Genomic DNA, 26,557 nt, shown 5'->3' on the forward strand with positions numbered 1-26,557 from the left:
TGGATATCAGTTAAGTGTGGGGTTTTAAAGGGGACCTATTATACTCCTTTTTACAAGATGTAAAATAAGTCTCTGATGTTTACGTTAAGTTTCAGCTCAAAACTCCCACAAATAACGTTTCGTTACTCCTTAAAGCTGCTCCTTTCATGCTGTGTTCACACCAGATGCTGAACACGTGCATAAATCGCACTATTCGCACGGAAATAGACACATGAACATTAGATTTTACTTGCTTTATTTGCGCGTCAAATTCTGCTTTATTCGTGCATCACATTTACTTCACAACAGACGTGAATTGGGCGGGGCTTCTTTCTGACTGGTGACTGTAGCTTTGTCGCTAAATGGCTAACATGGATTTTATTGAGAGAATAACTGTGTTTATGTGCTTTATGAAGGCTAAAAACAGCATCGATTCGTTTGGAGCAGTGTCTGAGTCCACTAGATACTTTCAGAGGTGCACCCATAAGGTTCATAAACTCCTCCATAAACTGTACCTGGATGATGGAGGCTTTCAGTGGTGCTTCTGACACAGCCAAGCCCAGTTTGATTAATTGTTGTCGGTGTAGGCAGGAGGATTTTTCCCCCGGGACACCAACAACAGGGGCTACGTTATAAACATGCCCCCACAAGAGAAAGCTCCTGATTGGTTAAGATTTTTGAACTCAAGCAATTCATGTGATTTGCACATCAAATTAATTAACTAATCATTCTTACTTTACAATGAACGCAAACTGTCATAGTTTATTAAAGATACAAATCCCTCGCTGCACATCAGCTGCACCTTCAGCAAACCTCTTAATAGGTGCTGCACAAGGACTTTTATGATAATTTGATCTGTTCTGCAAAATATTTAAGTGTGTCACTGGATTCTAAATGACTATAAATAATACAAAATGATATAACTAATGCATTGTCCACTTTGCTGAGCGAGAGCGCTTCACTTCCTAACTGAAGTCACATCATCAATGACGCAAGCGTGCTTTGGCAGGGAGGGCAAAATGCAGTGCAAGTGCTGGCCGAGGGGGAGGGGCAAGGGGCGACAAGTGCGCTTCTGCATGGTTCAAGCCAACTTTACCCAGTGGGAGTAGACCCTCAGCCACTCTAACATCTTTATGGAAACACGCTTAATTCACATTTGGGATTTTTCTTTTCCTTTTTTCTAAACTTTGATTTGACTGAGACTTGCTTCATGTTGGCATGGAAACCCAGATATGTGATTTCAAATAACAGTTAATATAATATCTCAGATTTAACTAGTATCAGGAAAATACCTCTCATGATCCTTAAGAACACAAATTCTATAAAACATGATGTAAAATTAATGTCATATTGCTCATTTGAACAGCATGTATCGTTTTACTAACTTACATTGTAGGAAGTCCTTCCTGGTCTTGGATTCAATCTGGTAAATAATACTGATCTGTGTTGCTATGGGGGGAAAAAAAGACAACGTTAATGATACTGCAGAGTAAATAGCTTAAATTTCATATCCATTTCTATCATCTATCCGGCTTTCTCCTCTCAGCTGTATCTCCCTGTTACAGGAAAGAGCAGGCCAGATTTCTGAACACTGAATAGTGTTTTACTTACATCACAATTTCATCAGTTAATCATATACAAAGCTATTATGAAGATACTCTGATGTAAACAACAATATATATTAGGGCTGAACAATATCGCAGAATTAGATTATTTATTAAAGATGAAAAGATAGAGATATTATTAAATATCTATATAAAAATTATGTTTGACTATTCATACAATGATGACCATACTTTTTACATTTGATTGTTCAATTGCTGTACTTGAATACTGCTAGACTCCCCAGAACACCATAAAGCACTGTTTATTTATTTATGTATTTTTGCTGATTATCAATTGATTATCATTTATGCAGATTCACTGCATAAAAAAGGACTTGACCATCTCAGTCAATCTAAATGAATGAAATCTTTTCAAATAGATCTAATTCAAATCATCTGGTGAAAATATATTCACATCGCAATGTATATTCCAGTAAAACAAAATATTGCAATGTCAGACTTTTCCAATATTCTACAGCCCTAGTTAGGCCTGTCATGATAAGGAATTTTTGTTGTTGGATATACTGTCACAGAAATTGTTGCGATATACAATATTATTGTCATTATGAGATCATTTTATGCCACTAATTATATAATGATTATATAACAGCATAATAATGCAAACAGCCATACACACTTTAAAATACATATCATTATTAAGGTTATTTAGATTATAATATAATTTGATGTTAAAAAGGTAAATGTAATATAATACATACTATTAAGGGTCCTATTAGGTAAATGTCCAATTATAAACTTTGACACCAGTGAGGTAGAATGTAAATATCATTGTAAAATTACTTTGCATTATTTGTGAATTTGTATGTATATATATATATATATATATATATATATATATATATATATATATATATATATATATATATATATATATATATATATATATATATATATTGATATATATTGGAAAGGATAAAATTATTTAGGTCATCTTCAAGTATTGCGTGATAAGTCAATATATTGATTATTGTGACAGGCCTAATCCTATTGCACAGTTATCGACACCTAAATACATTGATTTTTTATGCCATCTAAAGCATGAAAATACCCTGTGTAACCAGCTAAATATAGAGAAAGACTTGGTGTGCAGCAGAATGTGTAATATTTTGATAAACTGAATTCAATAGGCTTTCTTCAGCTTGATTTGTTAAATTTCTGGCAGTCTTTAGTACTCTAAATAGTTTTATTTCTGGTCCGACACAATTAAATATTGCCCTACTGTGCAAAAGACAAGTATGTCTATGCCATACTTTTTGCAATGCAAAAAGACAATGCAATACTTTCTCTATGCAACAATATCTATAACAAAGATATTATAGATCGATAACAAATCTATTCATACAACTCAATATCCAGAGCTTTTGACTAATTGCATCTCTGTTTAATGGTTATCATCTTTTTTTTCATATTTATTTTGTGTTGTCACCTTATGTACACTGGAAGCTTCTGTAGCCAAAACAAATTCCTTGTATGTGTAAGCACACTTGGCAATAAAACTGATTCTGATTACAAACCAAAACTTGACAATTTTTAATCAGCAAAATATGCAAGTTTGGTTCGGTTCAGTGGCGTTTAAATTCTGCACTACAATATGCCCAACTGATGACATGTCATGAAAACCCTCTATAGGTGTAATTTCAATCCCTTGTGATGTTTTTAGACTTGTGTGTTTTATTATTCTGTTCACTCCCTCTGTGTGTCTGAAATCACATACATTCCTACTATACAGTAAGCAAAAGAAAAGAGTATGTGAACTGAGTAAAGTGTCTGATTTTGAAGTATTTAAAATGGCATCAAAATGGACACTTTACTATCCCATGAGGCCCCAGGAAAGACTATATGAATGGGAGTGAACTGATGTGCGTAGGTCATGTGCCAAAAAGGCTAATGTTAAAGGATGTCCATCCTGCTTTGGGGTTTATTCAAGGAAATAATCTTGCTTTTGGTAGTTTTGCAATACTTTACCTTGACTATGTAGGGTTTCTGTCTTCCTTGTGCAGAACTCTTCCATTTGTTCTTTCATTTGAGAGACAGATTTGCTCACGTCTTCATAAGGGGAGTCAGAACTGACAGCAAAATTGAACACATCCGTAGATTTCAAGGGTTCAGAGAGAGACTGGAATCTCTAGAGAGAACAAACAGAAAACCATCATTAAATTATATTCATGCATGCTCATCACCACCCAGAGTTTGTGTTTCTAAATGAATCTTTAGTAACACTGTAGGGATTATATACCGTTTTAACCTAAAGAATGACCAGTAATGAGTTCCTAGGCCGCTCTGCTTATAATCACAAATCAATAACAATGATACTCTCACATAACGTCATATAGGTGTTCTAACCTGATTGGTTAAAACACAGATAGACTAGGAAAATTTCCAGGTGGGTGCGTGCGTATAATTCTGAACAATATCTCAAGCATATAAACATCAGACATCCACTATACTGTTTAGAGCTGACTCCAGACCTGTGAAACGGATCCATGATCAAATTCAACACACACACTTAAAGTACAATCTGTTTCGTACCCAAGGCTGAGTGTACACTCTGCAGTTTTTGTCAAAACTGGTTAAAAACCGGTATCATCTACATTCAGGCAGTTATATCCTTACTACACAAAGTCTATCTTGAATAATGTAATCTTATATAGCACATTTATTGTGTATGGCCATACACCCAAAGCGATTTACAATCATGACAGCTGCCACAGGACAACCAGTGCGCTCACCACACACCAGCTATTAGTGGAGTGGAGAAACAGTTATGGAGCCAATTCGGTGGATGGGGATGATTGGGAGGCCATGATAGTGAGGGCCGATTGAGGGACTTTGGCCAGGACACTGGGGTTACACCGCTGCTCTTTACGAGAAGTGCACTGGGATTTTTAATGACCACAGAGAGAGTCAGGACCTCGGTTTAACGACTCATCCGAAAGACGGCACCCACTGACAGTATAGTGTCCCCTTCACTTTTACTGGGGCATTAGGACTCACGCCCCCTGCTGGCCTCACTAACACCACTTCCAACAGCAACCTAGTGTTCCCAAGTGGTCTCCCATCCAGGTACTGACCAGGCTCTGCCCTGCTTAGCTTCAGTGAGCAACCGGTCTTGGCTGCAGGGTGATATGGCTTTGGTAAAAAGTAGAATCACTTTAAAAGAATTAAACTGTAAAAATAGCAAAATCACTTTAGACATTTTAGATAGTATTAACTTATAGAAATAAAAATAGACAGTCCTCAGCCCTCAGCTCCACTTAAGGTCTCCGTGACCTCGGACCTAGTTTGGTGGCTCCTGAAAATAGTTATAAAGAGACAGGCAAATGCACTGAACATTCTTATATTAAGCAATGTTAACTTTATTCATTATCCAATAATCATCTTTAATGAAAATAATGAGAAACAGGATGATGAGAAAAGGATAAACGTTGATCCATGCTGAGATGGATTGGAAGGTATAAATCCGAATCCTTCAACACATTCCAGCTTCAGGGTTTTCAGTGGGGTTGTGTGAATTTGACCTTCATGAATATTCATTTGCTTTGTTTTAATTTACATTTGATGCTTATTCCTATCAATAAACTGCTATTAAAGTATTGGTCACGCAGTCCTGTTATTCAGATCTCAGTTACCTGTAGGAAATGTATGTGATCATCAGTGTGTGAAAGCTGCTCCAGCTCAGTGTTTCTCCTCTTCAGATCTTCAATCTCCTGCTCCAGTTTCTTCAAGAGTCCTTCAGCTCGACTCACTTCAGTCTTTTCTCGATCTCTGATCATCTGTGTGACCTCAGATCGTCTTCTCTCAATGTACTGGATGAGTTCAGTAAATGTCCTCTCACTGTCATCCACTGCTGTCTGTGCGGAGCTCTGGTAGAAAATACAAACAATCAGACCCTCAGGAAACTATTAAGATGCTTTTTTCACATTTTATTACTGACCTTGTGAGTCTTCACAGCCTCTTTCAGCTCTTGAATCTTCTTCTCTCTCTCCTGGATTGTCTGTTGCAGATTTCTCTGCATGTTTCCCAAATGTTTCTGTTGAACAAATGAGAATACACCGTGTAAAGGTAACATTTATATAGCTTTGAAGCTTCTTTTTGTTTTTATTGAAACTTTTTTTGGAAGTTATGGAGTATTAGTGTTGCTGTACATGCACATGATTTTCTTCTCTACCTGTTTCCTTGTTCTCTCAGATGAAGAAGATACAGTGTTATGATTTTTGTGTTCATCCATCGTACACAGTAAGCATATACTCTTCTGGTCAGTCCGACAGTAAACCTCCAGCAGTTTATCATGTTTAGGGCAGATCATCTCCTGGATTCGTCCGCTGGCATCAGTTATCTTGTGTCGTTTACCTGTGCGAAAAGCCTCATGGCGCTCAAAGTGAGTCTGACAGTAAGATTCCAGACACAGCAGACACGACTTGATGGCTTTATATTTTATTCCAGTACAAACATCACACTCCACATCTCCAGGTCCAGCATAACTGGGAGCAGAATCAACTTTTTGGACTTTTGTCATCTTCACTTTCTCCACCACTTCAGCCAGCATGGTGTTTTTACCTAAAGCAGGTCTTGGAGTGAAGGTCTGTCTGCACTGAGGGCAGCTGTAAACTCTCCTCTGCTCATCTTGATTCCAGCAGTCAGTAATGCAGCTCATACAGTAACTGTGTCCACAGGGGATGGTCACTGGCTCCTTCAGGAGATCCAGACACACTGAACAGCTGAATTGATTCCGAGCCACAGAAATACTGGCTTCTGCCATTTCACTGAGTTTTCTCACAGACAGAATCAAACACAGGGAAGCTGAAGTTTCGTTTTCTTCTGAGTGCGTAGCTGAAATAGCTTCCTGTGTTGTAGAGACGTGTGCAAAACAAGTATGGCGTGTGACTCAACTGTTACTGACAATAATAAAAGCATCCACTAGGTGTCAGTCTTACGCTAAAACCAGAGCTGAATGACGGACTAAGGCACTTTGTGTTTGGCATTTTTCACATAATAACAAAAAATAAATGAAAATTTCACATAATAACATGATGTAATTGTGAACATTTAAGAAAAATTATTTAACAGAATGCAAGTTATATCATAACTAACTATAGGGCTCACTTCACTGGAAACACTCATGTAGATTTGAAGTTGTCATCTGGATGGCCTACATCAGATCTGGAATACAAAATGCATTTGTTGCACTCTTTAAAGGTCATCCTGGAAACAAACAAACAAAAAAGCCACCCAATCGATAATAAAGCTGTAGTTCCTGCATAAATTTCTTAAATGTCATCTTAAGTTTTGCTTGAGCCACTTGTACAGTACGTGGAATCATTTATATATATACTTGTATCATATACATTGACTTGTATTAACCTGTAAACATTAGACTACAAATAAAGTAGAAAGTCATATATGAATTTATTTTAATGTGGCAGCTCTTTCACTAATGGATAAACTGGTTTATTTATTTGATCTGATTCCTCTGCATCTGTGCTCGTCTTCTCTCCACTTCACCACACAATATTATAGAAATGCATATTTTTAGCTTCTCAGACACACACAGATAGTTTACAAATGATAATACTATACAACAGTCAGCTTTTTCTGTGTCTGTGGTGTTTTGCATTGGTATACATTGTGAGATCCCAAGCTTGTCCAAAAATATGTCAGAATGCAGCTCACCATGATGTAGATTCCCATTCTCTATTGGACATCAGAAGAGTAGTTTCTCTTGAAAAATTTTTGCTAGTTTGCCTTATAACATTTCTTTATGAAAGATCAAGTTACTACTGAAATGAAATGGTGAAATCAGTTGCTTATGTAGGCAAAACAAAGAAACTGACATAGAAGTTGGTTGATTTAGTTTTGTGTTAAAAAGTTGTGAGATATGCTCCAAACAGATGTTTACCATGCTTTCAGTGAAAAACAATAGTGTGCGATACTCTTCTTGTTTAAATATCTGGGTGTTGTGGTGGAAATGTCTTCTAAGGCATTTGTGAACGAACCATTTACTTCTTGAAACTTTGGACTCTAAGTATGCAAGGTCATGATGAGGTGTGGCAAACTCTTATTTTACTCTTATTTTTGAGCTGTATTTTTTCTGACATTTTGGTCATGCAGATAAGTGTAAGACATCATTCAAAATCGAGCATCTATTTTTATTTGTGGATGAATACAGTTACAACAAAACCAGCATTTGTGAAATAAAGAAACCAACTAGGCTGCATTTTCCACTATTTCTGTGATGTTTAATAGAAATGCATAATTAGAAAAAAGTAAAAAAAAAATTAGAAATCTACATACATTATCACCTGATTTCCTGTTCTTGTGAATTATTTACATTTTTGCACACTTGTCTTTAATTGTGAGGACTTTTCACACCCATAAACATGATGCAACATTTGGTACAAATACGATTGGTTTCTTTACCCGTCACTGATATACCATTATGTGAAGTCCTAGACCATTTACAGCAGCCAAGATTTACACATATAATGTGATTTTTTGCTGCTAATCTTATTATAGTGATTAGTATCTCAGATACATAAGATTCATGTGATAATCTGAAGATTTGTCAGGATTTAAATGTGACAAATTTTCACCCTTGAACCTTTATTTATCCAAAACCCAGGATAGAGCGGTTGAGTGAATGTGGTCTGGACTCTGTGGATGAGGCTCATTGTTGTGTCAGAGACACTGAAGAAGGACAGAATACCTGCTTTGTGATCAACATACACTCCTATTCTGGAGGATCTGGAAACTACAGAGAGTTCAGTCTGTTTGCTATCGTGCAAGAATGTGTAACGGGACTTAAATGAGAATAATCTCCAGGACTGATCATTAAATCCAAATCCACTTGTAGTCATGTCTCCCTTCCTGTTGATGGTCTTATAAGAGACGGCCACACCGACTCCATACAATCTCTCATTCCCGCTCCACTCCACCTCCCAGTAACAGCGTCCGCTCACGCTCTCTCTACACAACACACCAAAAAATTTGTCAAATCTGTCAGGATGATCAGGATACTGCTGAACTCTATCAGTCCAAGTCGCCACTGTGTTGTCCTCAGTCAGACAGAGCCGTTGATGTGCTGTGTTTTGATCCAGAGAGAGCTGCTGGCAATCTGAAAAAGATAAAGTACAGCATAGCCATTTAGTTTATACATTTTTGCATGTAACTGGTTTAAACATACTCTGTTAAATTTGGTGTGAAGTGAAACTGCAGCAGTATCACACAAATACTGAATACTGGACACTGCAGCTGAACAATTTAGTGACCTTGTGTTATTCACACTGGCTTACACTGTTGGAAGTCCTTCCTGGTCGTGGGTTCAGTGTGAGAAGTACTCAGAAGTGCTGAGAAGATCATTTTTCTTGCTGTGGAAACAAACAGTGACTACGTTTACATGGTTATCGGTAATCAAATTATTTTCCTTAATCTGAATAAGACAATAATATTATTAAGGTGGTTACATGAATTACTTTTTAAATGTTCCCATTTTACTTTATAATACATAGTTCAACTAACATCATTACGTGACCATTTCCGGGGCGTCACGGTGGCTCAGTGGGTAGCACGATCGCCTCACAGCAAGAAGGTCGCTGGTTTGAGCGTCGGCTGGGTCGGTTGGCATTTCTGTGTGGAGTTTGCATGTTTTCCCCGGGTTGGCGTGGGTTTCTTCCGGGTGCTCCGGTTTCCCCCACAAGTCCAAAGACATGCAGTGTAGGTGAATTAAATATCCTCAATTGATCGTAGCGTATGAGTGTGATTGAGTGTGTTTAAGTGTTTCCCAGTGTTGGGTTGTGGCTGGAATAGCATCCGCTGCATAAAGCATGTGCTGGATAAGTTGGCGGTTCATTTTGCTGTGGCGACCCCTGATTAATAAAGGGACTAAACCAAAGAGAAAATGAATAAATAAATGAATGAATGAATGAATGAAAGTAACCATTTCCTCCAGCGTTTTACACAACAGTAGTTTGCGTTCGTCATGCCACTATATGTGATTTGGGGTGTTTTATTTTAAAATTTGCGACAAGTTCATTTGCAGTTCATTTCTCCATGCGTGCAAACAAATGACAGCGGATACAACTTCTCAAGCAGGCCATTTCATTCACAAACTTTTCATTCATGCCCTCGCGACAAATTCACTTTAAAGTCAAGGCACTTTATAATGTCCATTTCTTCCAGAATACTCAGCATAGTCATTGTTTTTTGGCTTGCACCAAAATGTGCTCCCTTGCTTGAAGCCATTCTCATTTGTTTGTTGCCAAATGTCTGACAACTGCTTGTGTGCGTCCTGTTGCAAAATGTAGCGAAAAGTACTACAAAATGTTAATAATAGTATTTGTTAATAATGCTAATATGTCTGTACTGCACTTCAATAATGCCACCAAAATCAGCATACTCCCTGTCTTAATTCAGCATACTCCACATGTCTTAATTTAGTTTGATTATGACTTTAGTCAGATTAAGATAATCAAAAATCTCCGTTTACACGGTAGACTCTTAATCATAGTATTGTCTTATATTTTTAGATGTTAGTATCAGTATGCTAATCTTCAAGGATATTTATAAGCTAGTGTGGTGGAAACCAATGACAATTTGCATTACAAGATGTAAAACTGATATAAACCATTGATATATACAGTAGATATCGTATACGGTCCTTGAGCGTGCGTTAATACAGCCACCACATTTGTACAGTGCTCCCAGGACAAATGTCATTCAATCCCACTATTCAAAGACTAAAGCCAATCTGAAGATGCTTTTGCGCTGCATACGTGTGTAGTAACGAGTAAACAAAGCACAAAGGCAGATCATTTCATAAGGAAGATTTAATTTTTTACGTTTTTGTATGTTACAAACTTTTGTGCTAAACAAGTATTGATGATACAGTCACTTACTGCCCTGACCATGAGGCAAAGGACTTGCAACAAATTCTAGGCTTATGCTAACTTAGTTTAATAAAATCAGCAAGCAATGTAAATAAAATTTTAAATCAACACATTGCAGTGCCAAACATTTGTATTATTGTCGGCTAAGAGAAGTAACGGCTAGTTTTTGAAGTAACTTATAAGGGTGTCTGATAACATAACAGTGCATGTGCTTCAATGAGCATACTGTCCACTCTAAATTGCCTATTACAAATGTTACACACTGTACCATTTAGACCAGAAAGGTGGATATGCACATTGAGATGCAGGGATATGACACTAGTCATTCATAACGGAGATTCATTCACAAATGAATCGCTTCCTCCTTTAGAAATAGAAGTGAAAGCAAATTTCACAGGGAGGGAGGATAATACATTTCCATGCACACAAACACATACTCTTTGTCGGCAATGCCCGAGCGGTCACTTATCCATCGATGTAGAAAAGTGATGTAAAATTAAAATGTTCATAATGTAATAAAAAATGTTTGCATACTAACCACCAGGAAAACTCCTGATTATAGATATACTGTATGCATATGTGTTTATATATCTATGGCTCCGGATAGCCAGTGCTCCACTGCACATTGGTCCCACATTCATTTCAAAGGAACGCTACCCTGTACTAATATGGCAGCTCTATTGACGCATTCCTTTCGATAGACAACAATAGCGTAGGCGACATCTAATGTGAATGCTGTATCTATAGATATAAACATGTAAAGCTTGCAGTTTGTCACTTCCACCTAAATGGATCACGTCACCTCATACTTCAGTTGGTAAAATCTTGACCAATCAGATCAAGACATTTCTCATTTGTTTTTCATTTGATGAACTTAAGCTTAACCACGCTCACTGGCAGAGCTGTGAGAAAAACTAAACACTATTGGCTGATTTTAAAAAGGGGTGGGGCTACTTTGTCTCACTCTCTCTTCACTTTTCAGTTCAGATTGCCAAACATTGAATTAAAAAGCACTTCACGGGACCTTTAATCATATTTAAATCTGAGTGTTGGTGTCCATGTAAACACTCAATATTAGTGTAACAGCAACTTGATAACATGCATGTTATTTTCTAATAACTATCTCTCTGTGTATTTTAGTAGCTCATGTAGATGACTATTCTGTTCTATGCATGAAGTTTCACTGTGAACAGTGTGAATATTTTTGTTGGAATTCTTTCTTGAATTAAGTCCATAAATTATATTTGTTTTTTGTTGTCAAAAATGGTGACTTTACCTTGTCCATGTATGTTTTCTATGTCCTCTTTACAGATCTGCTCTAATTTTATTTTCAGTTGAGAGACAAATTTGCTCACGTCTTCATAACGAAAGCCAGAACTGACAGCAGTGCTGGATAAATCTGTAGATTCCAAGGGTTTAGAGAGAGACTGAAATCTCTAAAGAGAAAAATAGAAAACAATACAAAAGACAACAAGACATCATTACAGCATCCTCATGGCCAACATTAATATTTGTTTATATTTCTAAATCTTCAGTGACTTGAGTTTCACCTCATTCAATTGCTTTTTTAAAGGAATCAGATGTGTGTCTTAATCAGCTTTATTGTTTAAGTAACTGTCATTTAGAAGACACTTTAATATAATATACTTTACTATTCATCTCAGTTACCTGTAGGAAATGTATGTGATCATCAGTGTGTGAAAGCTGCTCCAGCTCAGTGTTTCTCCTCTTCATATCTTCAATCTTCTTCTCCAGTTTCTTCAAGAGTCCTTCAGTTAGACTCACGTCAGTCTTTTCTCGATCTCTGATAATCTGTGTGACCTCAGATCGTCTTTTCTCAATGTACTGGATGAGTTCAGTAAAGATCCTCTCACTGTCATCCACTGCTGTCTGTGCAGAGCTCTGGTGGAGAATACAGACAATCAGACCAGCCTGAAACTGTATTAAGATGCTTTTTCAGATGTGATAACTCACCTTGTGGGTCTTCACAGCCTCTTTCATCTCCTGAACCTTCTTCTCTCCCTCCTGGATTTTCTGCTGCAGATTTCTCTGTGTGTCTTCCAAATGTTTCTGTTGAATAAATGAGAATATACTGTGTTAAATGAAAATGTAGTGCAGTTTTGGCACTTTTAAGAATTTAACAAAAGTTTTCAGATTTGTTGAATACTTTTAACTTTCATTTAATCGATTTTCATTTTTATAGAATGATAATGTTAGTGTTGCTGTACAGTAATGCACATAATTTGCATAATTTTACTTCTCTACCTGTTTCTCTGTTCTCTCAGATGAAGAAGATACAGTGTCATGATTTTTATGTTCATCCATCGTACACAGTAAGCATATACTCTTCTGGTCAGTCCGACAGTAAACCTCCAGCAGTTTATCATGTTTTGGGCAGATCATCTCCTGGATTCGTCCGCTGGCATCAGTTATCTTGTGTCGTTTACCGGTGCGAAAAGCCTCATGGCGCTCAAAGTGAGTCTGACAGTAAGATTCCAGACACAGCAGACACGACTTGATGGCTTTATATTTTGTTCCAGTACAAACATCACACTCCACATCTCCAGGTCCAGCATAACTGGGAGCAGGGTTAGTTGTTTTGACTTTTGTCAATTTTAGATTCTCCACCATTTCTGCCATCACCACATTTTTGTTTAAAGCAGGTCTTGGAGTGAAGGTCTGTCTGCACTGAGGGCAGCTGTAAACTCTCCTCTGCTCATCTTGACTCCAGCAGTCAGTAATGCAGTTCATACAGTAACTGTGTCCACAGGGGATGGTCACTGGCTCCTTCAGAAGATCCAAACAAATTGGACAGTCAAACTTATTTTGATCTACTGAAAACCTGCCCTCTGCCATTTCACTTTGCGTAGTTGCTGACAGATAAACAGGATGGCTATAGCCTATATGCTTTTGTTTTGGGTTGATTTGGCAATGTCTTTGAAAAAAGGTTTGGTAACGTAGTGACAAAAGTGAGATTTAGATTCTAGTTCCTTTTTCTTGAACATGCAGATGGACGATCCTTAATTCGGAAATGCGCACAGGACAATCAAAACAATCTAGAACCAACAGACGGAAGATCCTTGAAGAGAAGAGTCTGCATTTGAAGACAATCCTGAACACGGTGGTGCTAAGCGTGTGGTTGTTGTCCCTCTTGCTGCTTCAACTCAGCAGATTTGCGTCTCGCTGAATTTATTGTTTTGCGTCTTGCTGAACTTATCGTTTTGCTTTCGTTTCTTTGAAATGAGAAAGTGACGTGTGCAAAAGAATGGCGCGTCAACCCATATTTATGTATGTCCACTAGATGTCAGTCTCGCGCTGAAAGCTGCTGTAATAGTTTTGGGGTAGAACTGTAGTAAGTTTCTAATTTTCATAATCTGAGGGATTTGTGAGATATTGTAGAGCCTTTTGATATATTAACACAAAAAGACACAAGTAGTAAACATTTTATCAACAGAATAATAGACAAGAGTAAATAAATGGAAACCATAAATAGATAAAGTGCATCATATAAATGCAAGTTATTAAGTTTGATGTTACACAATATCATTTGAAGATATATTTTGTGTGCTATTCCCCTGGAAGTAAAATGTTAAATCTTGTTCTGATTTGAGCAAATACACTGAAAGGTTATGTATTAATTGACATCAGCTGTAGAAAATCTGATGCAGATTAAGAAATCATATAGTGATAATAAACGATAAAGGCTATATCTCTGGAAAATGGTTTGATGTTTATGTTCTGCTTGGCTCTTCTGCTGAGTCTTAACTGTGGTTAATAAGGAGTTTGATTCCATTTAAACAACCTTGAAGTCGAATGCTGTGGACTGGAGAATGTGAAGGTTCATTTTTATGAAACACACAGATGAACAATGCTTAATTAATTCTGAAATTTATGCAAAACAATCTAGACCAGGGATGGGCAAACTTGATCCTCGAGGACCGGTGCCCCCCAGTTTTGCTTTAGCACTAATCAAACACACCTGAACAAACTAATCGTCTGAAATCACATACTACCATACTATATAACAGTATGCTAAAATCAGTATGATAGCCCAGTAGTATGTCTGAATTCATAGAATTCGAAAATATGCGTGAAGTACCCGAATAACCTACCACTTCCGGCAAGATTCTGAAGTGCACATCCCGTGCACATCCCATGCACACTACGTTATACAGTGATGCACTGCAAGACAATTCATGAATGGGAGTGAAGGGATGCAACTCACACGGGCGGATGTGGTATGTCTGAGTTCCATTTATACTTCTTACATTCATACTGTATAAAACATGCTTTTCTAACGGCCGAGTAGTAAGTTTAAATTTAAATGCAGTACCTATTGAGTAGTAGGCGGTTTCAAATGCAGCCTATGTGAGAAGTACCCAGATGACCTACTACTTCCGGTGAGATTCTGAAGTGTGCATGCTATTCCATGATGCACCGTGAGAGAATTCATGAATTGGAGTGAAGCAACGCAACTGATGCGGGTAGGTCACATGATGCACTTGTTTTTTGCGATTGTTTTAGAACTTCCGATTCAGTTGCCTATAGGAGAAATGACTAGGACTAATAAACCGCAGAAGTCAGTCAGACTACTTGCTCTACAAACAAGTGTGTTCATGACTCTACAGACAAAGTAGAATCATATAAGAAGAAAATATCCGTTTGCAACATCAAGCAGCAGAAAGAGCTGTTTTTTAACGTCTAAAAATTAATGGAAGTGAATGAGACCGGAAGCCAAACAGGTTACAATGGCTGCATCAATACTTACGCAAAGAATAAGATTTATAGAACATACTTTTCTTACTGCCAAGTTTAAATTGAAATGCAGTACCCACTGAGTAGTAGGCAATTTCAGACACAGTAAGATCACTAGAAAGCAACATGCAGTTGTGTTTGATTTGGGTTGGAACAAAACCATGCAGGACACCGGCCCTCCAGGATCAAGTTTGCCCATGCCTGATCTAGACAATCTAGTCTGATAGAGGTCTGACACAGATGGAGGGTCTATAAAGAGAAGAGTCTGGCAGGTGTAGAAAATCCTAAAAATTGGACTGCTAAGCTTATGATTGTTGTCAACGTTGCTGCTTCAACTTTCTTGTTTCACTTTTCAACAACCAATAAAGTTTATAACTTAGCAAATGTTTAACAACTTTAATCTTCTCTGAGGAAAAGGGACTTTTTAAATTGGTCCCTTTCAGATCCAGAATTTTAGTTGGCTGATGCTGTCAGAGTATAGAACAGTGCATGTAGTGTTTCTTCTTAAGTTGCACAAATGACAAGCCACTTGGACAGGGTTTTATAACTGTAATTCTTTATTACACAACACTAACACTAACAGCCTTCTGTCGCCAATTCCACCATATACCTAACAAAGTCCCCAATGTAACCACACAGTAAACCCCGCTATAATCAAACCTATGATGACAATATACTCTCTAATCCATGGGTCTCAAACCTAATTCCTGGAGGGCCGCAGCTCTGCACAGTTTTGCCTCAACCCCAATCAAACCCAGCTGATCTAGTAGTGTCTAGTAGTCTTGAAACCTTGATTAGTTGGATCAGCTTCGTTTGATTAGGGTTGGAGCAAAACTGTGCAGAGCTGTGGCCCTCGAGGAATTAAGTTTGAGACTCATGTTCTAATCTATGGGTTTCAAACTCAATCCCTAGAGGGCCGCAGCTCTGCACAGTTTTGTTCCAACCCTAATCACTCATGTCTGATCCAAATAATCAAATTGCTCAAAAGAGTCTCAAACACTTTGATTAGTTGGATCAGCTGTGTTTTATTTGGGTTGGAGCAAAACTGTGCAGAGCTGTGGCCCTCGTGGAATTGAGTGTGAGATTGTTCTAATCCATAGGTCTCAAACTCAATTCCTGGAGGGCCACAACTCTGCACAGTTTTGCTACAACCCTAATCAAACATGGCTGATCCAAATAATCGAATTGCTCAAAAGAGTCTCGAACACCTTGATTAGTTGGATCAGCTGTGGTTTATTTGGGTTGGAGAAAAACTGTGCAGAGCTGTGGCCCTCGAGGAATTGAATTTGAGACCCATGCTCTAATCAAACAAGAGTACAGTATGCTATTGCACTATCAAAGCATTTTACACAACACCACAATGTAGATCAAAGTGTAGAACAATCTAAAACAAAGCTTAGAACAATTTAAAGGAAAATACATCATATAATGAAACTTTTAAAAGGGATATAGAGGTGATTTTGTTTTCACTGTGTGTCCATTTTAGTTAATAAGATTGCATTTGAGGTTTATGAAGATTGTTTTTCATTGAGGCTTGCCACATGCCAAAACGTTGGGAATCAAAATGAATTTTTGATTGTTTACACTTGGATAAAAACAAGGAACAACAAAGCAGATCTGTGCAGTTTCCTTGTAATTCAGTTAGAGACATCAGAACTGTCCGTGAACGTTTGTGTGCAGGCCAGTTTTTATCTCTATGCAGTAGGCACATAGAGCTACTACAACAGTGCAGTTACAAGGTGAATGGTCACACAGATGAAGTCCACGGGTGGTCAAAGTCCCCTATCCATGCTTATCCACAGTTGAGTATAGTTTAAAATGCGTTGTGAAAGTTAGAGCAAAAAAAAGTGTAAACCCAGGCCTTCAGTGATTTGGTCGGAAAGATGGGGGTAAGGGTGGTGGTGAGGTTTGTGAACCGAGAGGTGGGGGTAGTGGCGGGGGTGAAGTTCGTGAACAGAGAGTTGGAGATGGTGGGATTTGTAATCGGAGAGGTTTGGGCGGTGGGATGGGTGGTTGTGCTCGGAGAGCTGGGGATGTTGGGGGGAGTGGTGGAGGTGGTGATTGGAAAGATGGGGGGAGTGATGAAGTTGGTGATTGGGGAGTTGGGAGGAGATATGTAGGTGGTGATTGGAGAGGTGGGGGTGATGGGGGGAGTGTTGGAGGTGGTGAGGGTGGTGGTTGGAGGGATGGAAGTGGTGGTGGGAGTGGTTGCTGAGAACGAGGAGGTGGGAGTGATAGATGTGATGATGGGAGAGATGGAGGTGGAAGAGGTGGCTGAGAACGGGACAGTGGAGGGGGTGATAGGACAGATGGAGGTTTTGGTGGAAGTGGTTGCTGAGCACGGAGAGCTGGGAGTGCTGGAGGTTGTGAACGGAGAGCTGGGGGTGTTGGGGGGAGTGGTGGAGGTGGTGATTGGAAAGATGGGGGGAGTGCTGAAGATGGTGATTGGGGAGTTGGGGGGAGAGATGAAGGTGGTGATTGGGGAGGTGGGGGGGATGGGGGGAGTGTTGAAGGTGGTGATTGGAGAGATGGGGGTGGTGAGGGTGGTGGTTGGTGTGATGGAAGTGGTGGTGGGAGTGGTTGCTGAGAACGAGGAGGTGGGAGTGGTAGATGTGATGGGAGAGATGGAGGTGGAAGAGGTGGCTGAGAACGGGAAAGTGGAGGGGGTGATTGGACAGATGAAGGTTTTGGTGGAAGTGGTTGCTGAGCACGGAGAGCTGGGAGTGCTGGAGGTGGTGATTGGACAGATGGAGGTGGTAGGGGTTGCTGAGAACGGAGAGGTGGGAGAGGTATATTTGGTGATTGGATGGATAGAGGTGTTGGTGGAAGTGGTTGCTGAGAACGGAGAGCCGGTGGTGGTGGTGGTGGTTGGAATGGTGGGGGTGGTGAGGGTGGTGGTTGGACAGATGGAGGTGTTGGTGGAAGTGGTAGCTGAGAACGGAGAGGTGGCGGTGGTGAGGGTGGTGATTGGAGAGACGGATGGCGTGGTGGTAGTGTAAGTTGTGTTCTGAGAGGTAGAGGTGGTCTTGCTTCACCACTGTTAGATATCTTTTTCTCCTCCTCTCTGCACAAACTGTACAGTTGCTCTTTCAGTTCAGAGATGGATTTTCGCACATCAGAACTGTTCTTAATGGATCCATCTGAGGCTTCAAGAGGTGAAACGAGAGACTGGAAACACTGTGAAGAATACACATAAGAGACAAAGCTTAATTCACGACACACTTCTCTCACAACTTCAGGTATAGGCTGATACTGTGCTGATGTATTCAAACTACTTGAAAATGATTTACATTTAGTCATTCAGCCTACGCTTTTGTCCAAAGTAACTTACAATTGAGGAGGCATTCAGTGATCCAGGAAGAAAAGCAATATTCACAAGAAGTGCTGATTATATAAAGGAACTGATTATGCTCAGAGAAGGAGGGGGAGTGTTTATTTAGAGAAAGAAGAGTGTTTCTACAGGTGGTTTGTCAAGCCCACTCACCTGTGTGAGGCACAGAGTTGCATAATGTTTTGATGTAGTTGTGTGGTTTTGTGGGTGGATTTATAATAATAATAAAAATACTAATTCCTTACATTTATATAGCGCTTTTTCTGGACACTTTTTATTTACACATTGGGGAAATCTCCTCATCCACCACCAGTGTGCAGCATCCACCTGGATGACGCAAAGGCAGCCATATTGCACCAGACCGCACACCACACACCAGCTGGTTGGTGGAGAGGAGACAGTGTGATGAAGCCAATTATCATATGGAGATGGTTAGGAAGCCATGATGGACAGGGGCCAGTGGGCAAATTTGGCCAGGATGCCGGGGACCCCTGCTCTTTTTCGAAGGATATCGTGGGATTTGTAATGACCATAGAGAGTCAGGACCTTGGTTTAATGTCTCATCTGAAAGAAGGCGCTCATTGAGCAGTATAGATTCCCCATCACTATACTGGGGCATTAGGACCCACACGGACCACAGGTTGGGTGCCCCCTGCTGGTCTCGCTAACACCACTTCCGGCAGCAACCTAGCTTTCCCATGTGGTCTCCCATCCAGGGATTGACCGGGCACAGCCCTGCTTACCTTCAGTGGGCGACCATGTGAGAGTTACAGAGAGCTAGCTGCAGGCTATTTATTACCTTGTCTAGCTATATCAACTGAACATTGAAACATTTTGGCTTTCAAAGATGTCAAACAATCATATTAGTTGCCTTTTATGGACATGCCTCAAAATGACAGATTCATTCATTTTCCTTTGGCTTAGTCTCTATTTCAGAGGTTGCCACCGCGGAATGAACTACCAACCATTACAGCATATGTTTTACACGGCAGATGCCCTTTCAGTGGCAACCCAGAACTAAGAATCACCCATATGCTACAGGAAATTTAGCTTACCCAATTCACCTATAGTCAGGTGCATGTCTTTGGACTGTGGGGCTCAACTGTGGGGCCGTTTGTGACTCAAACCAGCGACCTTATTGCTGTGGGGCGAGAGTGCTAACCACTGAGCCACCGTGCTGCCCATAGAATGACAGATTGTGGCATGAAATTAATAATTTCCATGATGAATCCCAGCATTGTTATTCAGATGTCCATTACCTGTAGAAAACAGATGTGATCATTTGTAATGGAAAGCTGCTTCAGCTGAGCTTCTCTCCACTTCAGATCTGCAATCTCCTGCTCCAGTTGACCTACGTCCAGTTGTCCTTCATCTCGACTCTCTGCAGTGTTTTCTTGATCTCTGATTACTGTGACCGCAGTGGAGTAGGCTGGTTCAGCAATTCTCTGACTGTCTTGCACTGTCTGTGCAGAGCGCTTTTAAAAAATACAGACCATTGACTCGTGTTAAATACTGCAGACTTTTGTGGACAACATATTCAAGTAAGTACATTTCCCTAAACACAACTGCAACTGCTCTTCTTAACACTCAACAATCACTGACCTCAGGAGTCTTCATAGGCTTTTTCAGTTCCTGAAGCTTTTTCTCCTTTTCCTGGATTACCTGCTGGAATCTTCTCTGTGTTTCTTCCAACTGTTTCTGTTAAAGAATTAAGCAAAATAAAAGGATTACTACAGAGAGCCAAAGCTGTTCACATTACAAATGGTTCTGTTCAAAACGATGCATGATTTGTTCAAACTAAATATATCGTTTCAGCATCTAAATCACAATGATAGGATGTGCAATGCTGAGTTGGGATTCATTATAGATGACCAGAAACCCCAGTTTAGGACACATAAGATCTGTAGAGTCACTGCAGCGTTTAACATAATATAGTGAAGTTTGATCATTTGTTTTTGAGGTCTGCCATTGTGAGCATTTCAAGTTTAAAGTAAGTTCAAAGCAATGGTCTCAAACTCAGTTCCTGGAGGGCCGCAGCTCTGCATAGTTTAGCTTCAACCACCTCCAACTCAACTAAAGCGAGGCTGCGGTGAGAAGAAACCCAGAGGTACAGAATCAGCACTGTAAACATATAGCAGCAACATGCTGTGGATTACAAACCTGCAGCTGTTGCCGAGATTCCAAAATGCAGAAATGGTGTAAACATCACTTTAATATCATTCAGTTCAGTTTAATTAAAAAAATTAAAAGCACATTAGGCTTCGAACAAAATCATAATCTCTTAAAAAATAATACGCTTAAGTGTCCTCCTAGTCTCAGTTCATGGCACCAGGTAAACACCATGGGAACATTTTCTTGCTTCAGCCTATGTAACCCGGTGAGTGATAAAACAATGCAGTCATCCGTAGCACACCCTCATGTTGTCTTTAAAAGTGTTGTCTCTGTACTGAAGTTTTAAAAAACATCCATTTTCCGCTAACATTCAAGCACCGCTGAGCACGTTCTTAAACAACTGATTGGAAATAGTTTTCACCAGTGCTCTACAGAAATGACAGTGATTGGTCGTAAAGGTCATCAATTCACTACTCTTCATCAAGTGCAAACACAAATACACGGACACTGGAGCGCGAAGCAGCCGCGAAGATCTGTTTAGTCATCAAGCGTATTGCTCATCTGTGTTTGCACTCGGTAAGCGTTGCGAATGCGGTGGGTAAACTAATGACTGAGCGCTTGAACACAATGGCAAATCAGCGCTGTTTAAGAACGCCATCAAAAGTGCCTTAAATTAAACTAAATTCAATTCAGCTTTATTTGTACAGCGCTTTTACAATGTAGATTGTGTCAAAGCAGCTTCATATAAATGGTCATAGTAATTGGAACAATGTAGTTCAGTTTTTACTGTTTATGTTCTGTTCAGTTTAGCTCAGTTCAGTGTGGTCAGTGTAAATGTTAACTGAAAATGCACGTTTGTTTTTTAATTTCAGTGCTGAAATTCTAAGTCTAATATAGTGAAAGAATCAGTTCATTAACTTGAGTTTGATAAATGGCTTCTAAAACGTGTTTGGAAAAGAAAATGTTAGCTAACTAGTGCAATTTCCCTTAATTTAGCTGAAAATGAGGTCTGATATCCCTTTTTATTTTCACTGTTTATTCAGAACGGACCTTCGGGTCACTTGGAAGGCAGTGAAATTACACATTTATGTCACGTTCTCTTCGCTGATAAGATACAGCCAGGTACTCAATGTTCCTATGTGACTCCAAGCAATACTTTCGGGTCTCTTTCCATTGCAGCCTCAATTTCGCTTTTAAAAAATGGCAGCCGCGTGAAATCAGTCTAGAGTACATAGTAGTCTTGAACACTTTAATTAGTTGGATCAGCTGTTTGATTAGGATTGGAGCAAAACAGTGCAGAACTGCGGCCCTCCAGGAATCCAGTTTGAGACCTACAGTATGGTTTAAAGCAGGGATCAACAAACTTGTTCCTGGAGGTCCAGTGTCCTACAGATTTTAGCTCCAACCCTAATCAAACACACCTGAACAAGCTAATCAAGGTCTTACTAGGTTGACTTGAAACACTCAGGAAGGTGTGTTGAGGCAAGTTGGAGCTAAACCTGCACCTGAGCTCCAGGAACGAGATTGGTGACCCCTGTTTTAAATTGTTCAGGCACAAGAAATTGAGAAAGAGAGAGAGAGAGAGAGAGAGAGAGAGAAAGGGAGCTTTGCGCACTTACTTTGATATGTCTGAGAATCAAAATAAGCTCAGCTCTCAGGACATAGTAGGCTTATTTATGCACTCACAGACTATAATCTGCTGGTTTACTCCATAGAAGTCCATATAAAAGCCAGATACTTTTTTTATCTAAAGGGTTAATGCTGGCAACTGATGATCTACAGTAAAAAAGACAAATTTGACCTCTAACCAACAAGGAAATCCAGCATCAATCAGGAATGCATGGTTATATGCTGTCATGGCTGTCAAAAATGTAGTTATAATGGAAGTCAGTGGGGCAAAAACAGCCACTAACATAACGAAAGAGTAGTCAAATTAAACAATCCACAAGATGTAACTCCCTAGACAACCATAAAGCATTGTTTATTTCACCTTTAATCATTGCTTTATTGTATTTTTCTATGCTTCAAATTGTATTATATTTTATGCAGATGGACTCCCTTACAAAATTATCCAAATCAATCTAAATGGTTTATTTCCAAATAGAGATTTTCAAGCCATCTGGTGAAATTTTGTTCAGATCACAATATATATTGCAGAATTATTGGTAACACTTTACAATGCTGGTCTTGGAGGGCCAGTGTCCCTGCAGGGTTTAGCTCCATCTTGGCTCAACACACCTGCCTGGACGTTTCAAGCATACCTAGTAAGACCTTGATTAGCTTCTTCAGGTGTGTTTGATTAAGGTTGGAGCTAAAATCTGCAGGACACTAGCCCTCCAGTAACAAGTTTGGTGACCACTGCTATACAATAACAGTACAGGATTTATGATGTATTAATTTGTAAACTGAACATTACGTTATTATGAACTTATGATGAGTTAAGAGTTAATGCATGCTCTAATCATAAACTAACTTGAGTCACATGAGTTCATGTGTGGCTACCTTAATTACGTTTTAGTTCATGCTGTTAATGAATGTATTAACAACATTTAATTTAGGTGAAATGTAACCAACATGAACTCATGAGCTGTTAATGTAAAGTTATGTCACGACTTTACTTGAAGGGGGACATCACCATGAGCTCATCCTTAACTACTCTTGAGCTCCTGTGTTTAAACTGTTCATGTTGATGTTGACTGAACGCTTTTCTGTTGTTATTTAGTGCAAACACTAAGGATGTAACGGTATCAGAATTTCACGGTACGATAATACCTCGATATGAATGGCACGGTATGGTATTTATTGAATAATTTACAGGAGAAACAAAACTAATGAAAAGACTCGAAAAAAAGTGCCAAAAGGGTTTATTTACCTTAGCACTGTTCATATCAATGACATACAAATTAGCCATCTATCTGTAAGTTTCGAAACAGGAACTTCATTTTTTAAATTTTAATAACAAAAAACTATTAAACCATATAAAAAAAGTTTCAATTTAGTATTGTTAATAACATTTAATCACTCAATCACTTAGATAGAGATGGGTTTTTTAAGGAAAATTATCATATAAATATAATCTGGTAAAAGCTGGGATCTCTGGGCATTTACAATGTCCCCTGCAACAGAATAAAAACCCTCTCATTTGGGACTGAGGTTTCTGGGACAGACAGATATGATTTAGCCAAGGTTGACAGCAGTGGGTAACGTTGTGCATTGTCTTTCCACCACTTGAGAGGACAAGCCATGAGTGAGATCGAGGTCTCTTTGCGGTATAAGTCAATGTCTGCATCAATCTAACAAGTGTGCTGTGTTCTGCAGTCCCCATGACTGTTTTTAGTCGTATTCCCCAACTTATATTTCACCACAGTCTGGCAGTGCCTGCCTACTGTTTTATTCTTTGTCTGTCACCTTTTCTCCTTTTTCATATCTTTTTAGAAAGAAATCGAAATGCTTCCACACATCCGATTTAAAACCCGCTTTAGGTTCGATCATTTCCAGCTCTTTTTCTTCCCCGCTACCAGCAGTACACTCCATTTACGCATTACTGGATCTGTAGTGACAACAGACCGCAAAGGATGATGGCCACGCCTAGGCTGATGGGAATTGTAGTTCCCGCTACCTCCCGTTTGCTTCATTCGCCTAAGCAAACTTTTCTCAGCAATATACTGTAGTTTTTTTGAGTCATTTGCCTACGGTAATATTGAAAAAAATCACTATTGCAGTATGACGGTATTTACAATATTGTTACATCCCTAGTAAACAAACTAGACAGATGTGCATAATTAGTTCATGAGTAGTTAAGTATGGGTTAATGATGATGTTCCCCTTTAAGTAAAGTCATGATATAATTATACATTACCCTGTTATGAGTTCATGATTGTTAAATTAAGCATGCATTAACTAATCAATTGTTCATAATTATGTAATGCTTAGTTTACATATTAACATATCATTATATATGCACTGTTATTGTAAGAAGTTTTATCAAATTATTTTTTCCAGTCATATTTTTTCAACATCGTGCATCCCTAATTTGTTCAGTACTCTATATTGTGATACTTTTTAAAACCTACCTCTTTCTCTGTCCTCTCCACTACGGCTGCTACAGTGTCGTGGTTTCTGTGTTCATCCATAGTACACAAATAGCAGATGCAGCACTGATCAGTACGACAGAAGATTTCTAGCTGTTTATTATGTTTTGGGCAGATCATCTGCTTCAGTTGTCCAGTAGCATCGGTCACTTTGTGTCTGCCCGAGTGAAACTCCTCATGACGCTCAAAGTGAGTCTGACAGTAAGATTCCAGACACACCAGACAGGATATCACAGCTTTATATTTTCTCCCAGAGCAGACATCACACTCCACATCTCCAGGTCCTGCATAGCTGAGAGCATTTAATAATCCTGTCTTCAGTTTCTCCACCATTTCTGCCATCACCACGTTCTTGTTTAAAGCAGGTTTCGGTTTGAAGGTCTGCCTGCACTGAGGGCAGCTGTAAACTTTCGATTGGTAATTCCAGTAGTCAGTAATGCAGTTCATACAGTAACTGTGTCCACAGGGGATGGTCACTGGTTTCTTCAGGAGATCCAGACAGATCGAACAGATGAACTGATCTTGAGCTACTGAAATACTGGCTTGTGCCATTTCAGGCAAAGCAGCTCAACCAGCAAACAGCTCAATATTAAAATTGGTTCCTTGTTCTGAGTTTGAGATCAAGGTGCACAAAGCAGGAGTGTCTATGAGATAGATTTTATTGCCAATATATTACAGTCTCAAGTCCACTTTGTTTCAACTTTGACTCGAACATTCCGACACTAACATTTTACCAGTTCAGTTGCTTTCAAATTTACTAAGCATACAATTAATTGCAATATTAGTGCTTCAAAGTTTAGACTCTTTAAATATTAATTGTTGAATGTAAGAGTTTATCTCTGTGGTATTAGTTTTTTTCAGTTAAGACAACATGTTATAATTTCAGAGTGACATTACCTTTATAACATCTGATAGCCATTTATTTAATTATTTTCCTTCGACTTAGTCCCCTTAATTATCTGTTTATGAACCGCCAACTTATCCAGCATATGTTTTACGCAGCTGATGCTCTTTCAGCTGCAACCCAGCACTGGGAAACACCCATACACTCTCACATTCACACTTATACACTACGGCTAATTTAGTTCATTCAATTTACATATAGCGCATGTTTTGGACTGTGGGGGAAACAGGAGCACCCGGAGGAAACCCACACCAACAAGGGGAGAACATGCAAACTCCACACTGAAATGCCAACTGTTCCAGCTGGGACTCGAACCAGCAAACTTCTTGCTGTGAGGCGACAGTGCTAACCACTGAGACACCGTGTCGCCCTTGAGCATTTAACATTTTTTATTAATCTTGTAGAAGCCTCATATTTTAACAACATGAGAAATAATTGATAGCAGATATATTATAGAACTATTAGAATGAAGAATATTATTAATAAAGGCACTATTAATAGCTGGTACTAAACATTTACAATAATGATCCACTAGTCAAAGTTAGTTAATGTATTTACTAACATGAACTAAGTAGAATAGTGTACAGCATTTATTAATCATAGTTCGACATTTACTAATGCATTATTACAATCCTAAGTTGCACTGTTGATGATACACTGTAATATGAACTGTATTTTACTGTGGGACAGTTATGCAGTATGTTACTGTATTTTAACGTTTCATAGTAAAAATGACCATATTTTACAGTAAAGATATACAATGCTGTAAACACATATAGCAAGATGCTATAAATATTAATACAGTATTTTTGCTGTTATTGATTTTACAGTACACTCTCAGAAACACGGTTGTACAAATAATGTTTCTTGAGAAACAG

At 38.9% G+C, this 26,557-nt stretch overlaps 3 protein-coding genes across 9 annotated transcripts in view; all 3 read right to left on the bottom strand.

Moving 5' to 3' along the window:
* ftr05 (finTRIM family, member 5) overlaps window positions 1-6,482 on the bottom strand; it is a 393,850-nt gene extending 387,368 nt beyond the window's left edge. For 2 of the 4 annotated variants that reach the window (XM_087241468.1, XM_087241469.1), the window contains exons 1-5: window positions 5,773-6,482; window positions 5,539-5,634; window positions 5,234-5,467; window positions 3,570-3,729; window positions 1,369-1,428 (exon numbers count right to left, since the gene is read on the bottom strand). In XM_087241468.1, coding sequence (XP_087097594.1) covers window positions 1,369-1,428; window positions 3,570-3,729; window positions 5,234-5,467; window positions 5,539-5,634; window positions 5,773-6,363 — 1,141 coding nt within the window. In that variant the 5' untranslated portion in view covers window positions 6,364-6,482. Of the gene's footprint in view, window positions 1-754; window positions 1,429-3,569; window positions 3,730-5,203; window positions 5,468-5,538; window positions 5,635-5,772 lie in introns of those variants that run through there. The other 2 variants (XM_087241470.1, XM_087241471.1) reach the window with 2 other exon arrangements.
* Window positions 6,483-7,729: 1,247 nt separating this feature from the next.
* ftr20 (finTRIM family, member 20) lies at window positions 7,730-25,325 on the bottom strand. 4 transcript variants are annotated; one of them, XM_087241473.1, is made up of 7 exons: window positions 25,253-25,325; window positions 12,752-13,266; window positions 12,461-12,556; window positions 12,155-12,388; window positions 11,763-11,922; window positions 8,894-8,968; window positions 7,730-8,715 (listed from the first exon to the last, which is right to left on the bottom strand). In XM_087241473.1, coding segments are annotated over exons 1-7 (1,623 nt in total). In that variant the 5' UTR covers window positions 25,254-25,325; the 3' UTR covers window positions 7,730-8,173. The 4 variants fall into 4 exon arrangements, 2 of the variants coding, with proteins under 2 accessions (XP_087097599.1, XP_087097598.1); XR_015478992.1 differs by lacking the exon at window positions 25,253-25,325 and having other exon boundaries at window positions 11,842-11,922; window positions 12,752-13,778; XR_015478991.1 differs by lacking the exon at window positions 25,253-25,325 and having other exon boundaries at window positions 9,120-11,922; window positions 12,752-13,778.
* Window positions 15,776-25,391, bottom strand: ftr21 (finTRIM family, member 21). Its single transcript, XM_087241448.1, has 4 exons — window positions 24,758-25,391; window positions 20,175-20,270; window positions 19,832-20,047; window positions 15,776-18,418 (listed from the first exon to the last, which is right to left on the bottom strand). Exons 1-4 carry the CDS (start codon window positions 25,325-25,327, stop codon window positions 17,105-17,107), a joined length of 2,196 nt encoding a protein of 731 aa, XP_087097574.1. The 5' UTR covers window positions 25,328-25,391; the 3' UTR covers window positions 15,776-17,104.
* Window positions 25,392-26,557: the final 1,166 nt, after the last annotated feature.

The sequence above is a fragment of the Danio rerio genome, chromosome 2, assembly GCF_052040795.2.
Source record: "Danio rerio strain M-AB ecotype USA chromosome 2, GRCz13ab, whole genome shotgun sequence".
Classification (NCBI taxonomy): Eukaryota; Metazoa; Chordata; class Actinopteri; order Cypriniformes; family Danionidae; genus Danio; species Danio rerio.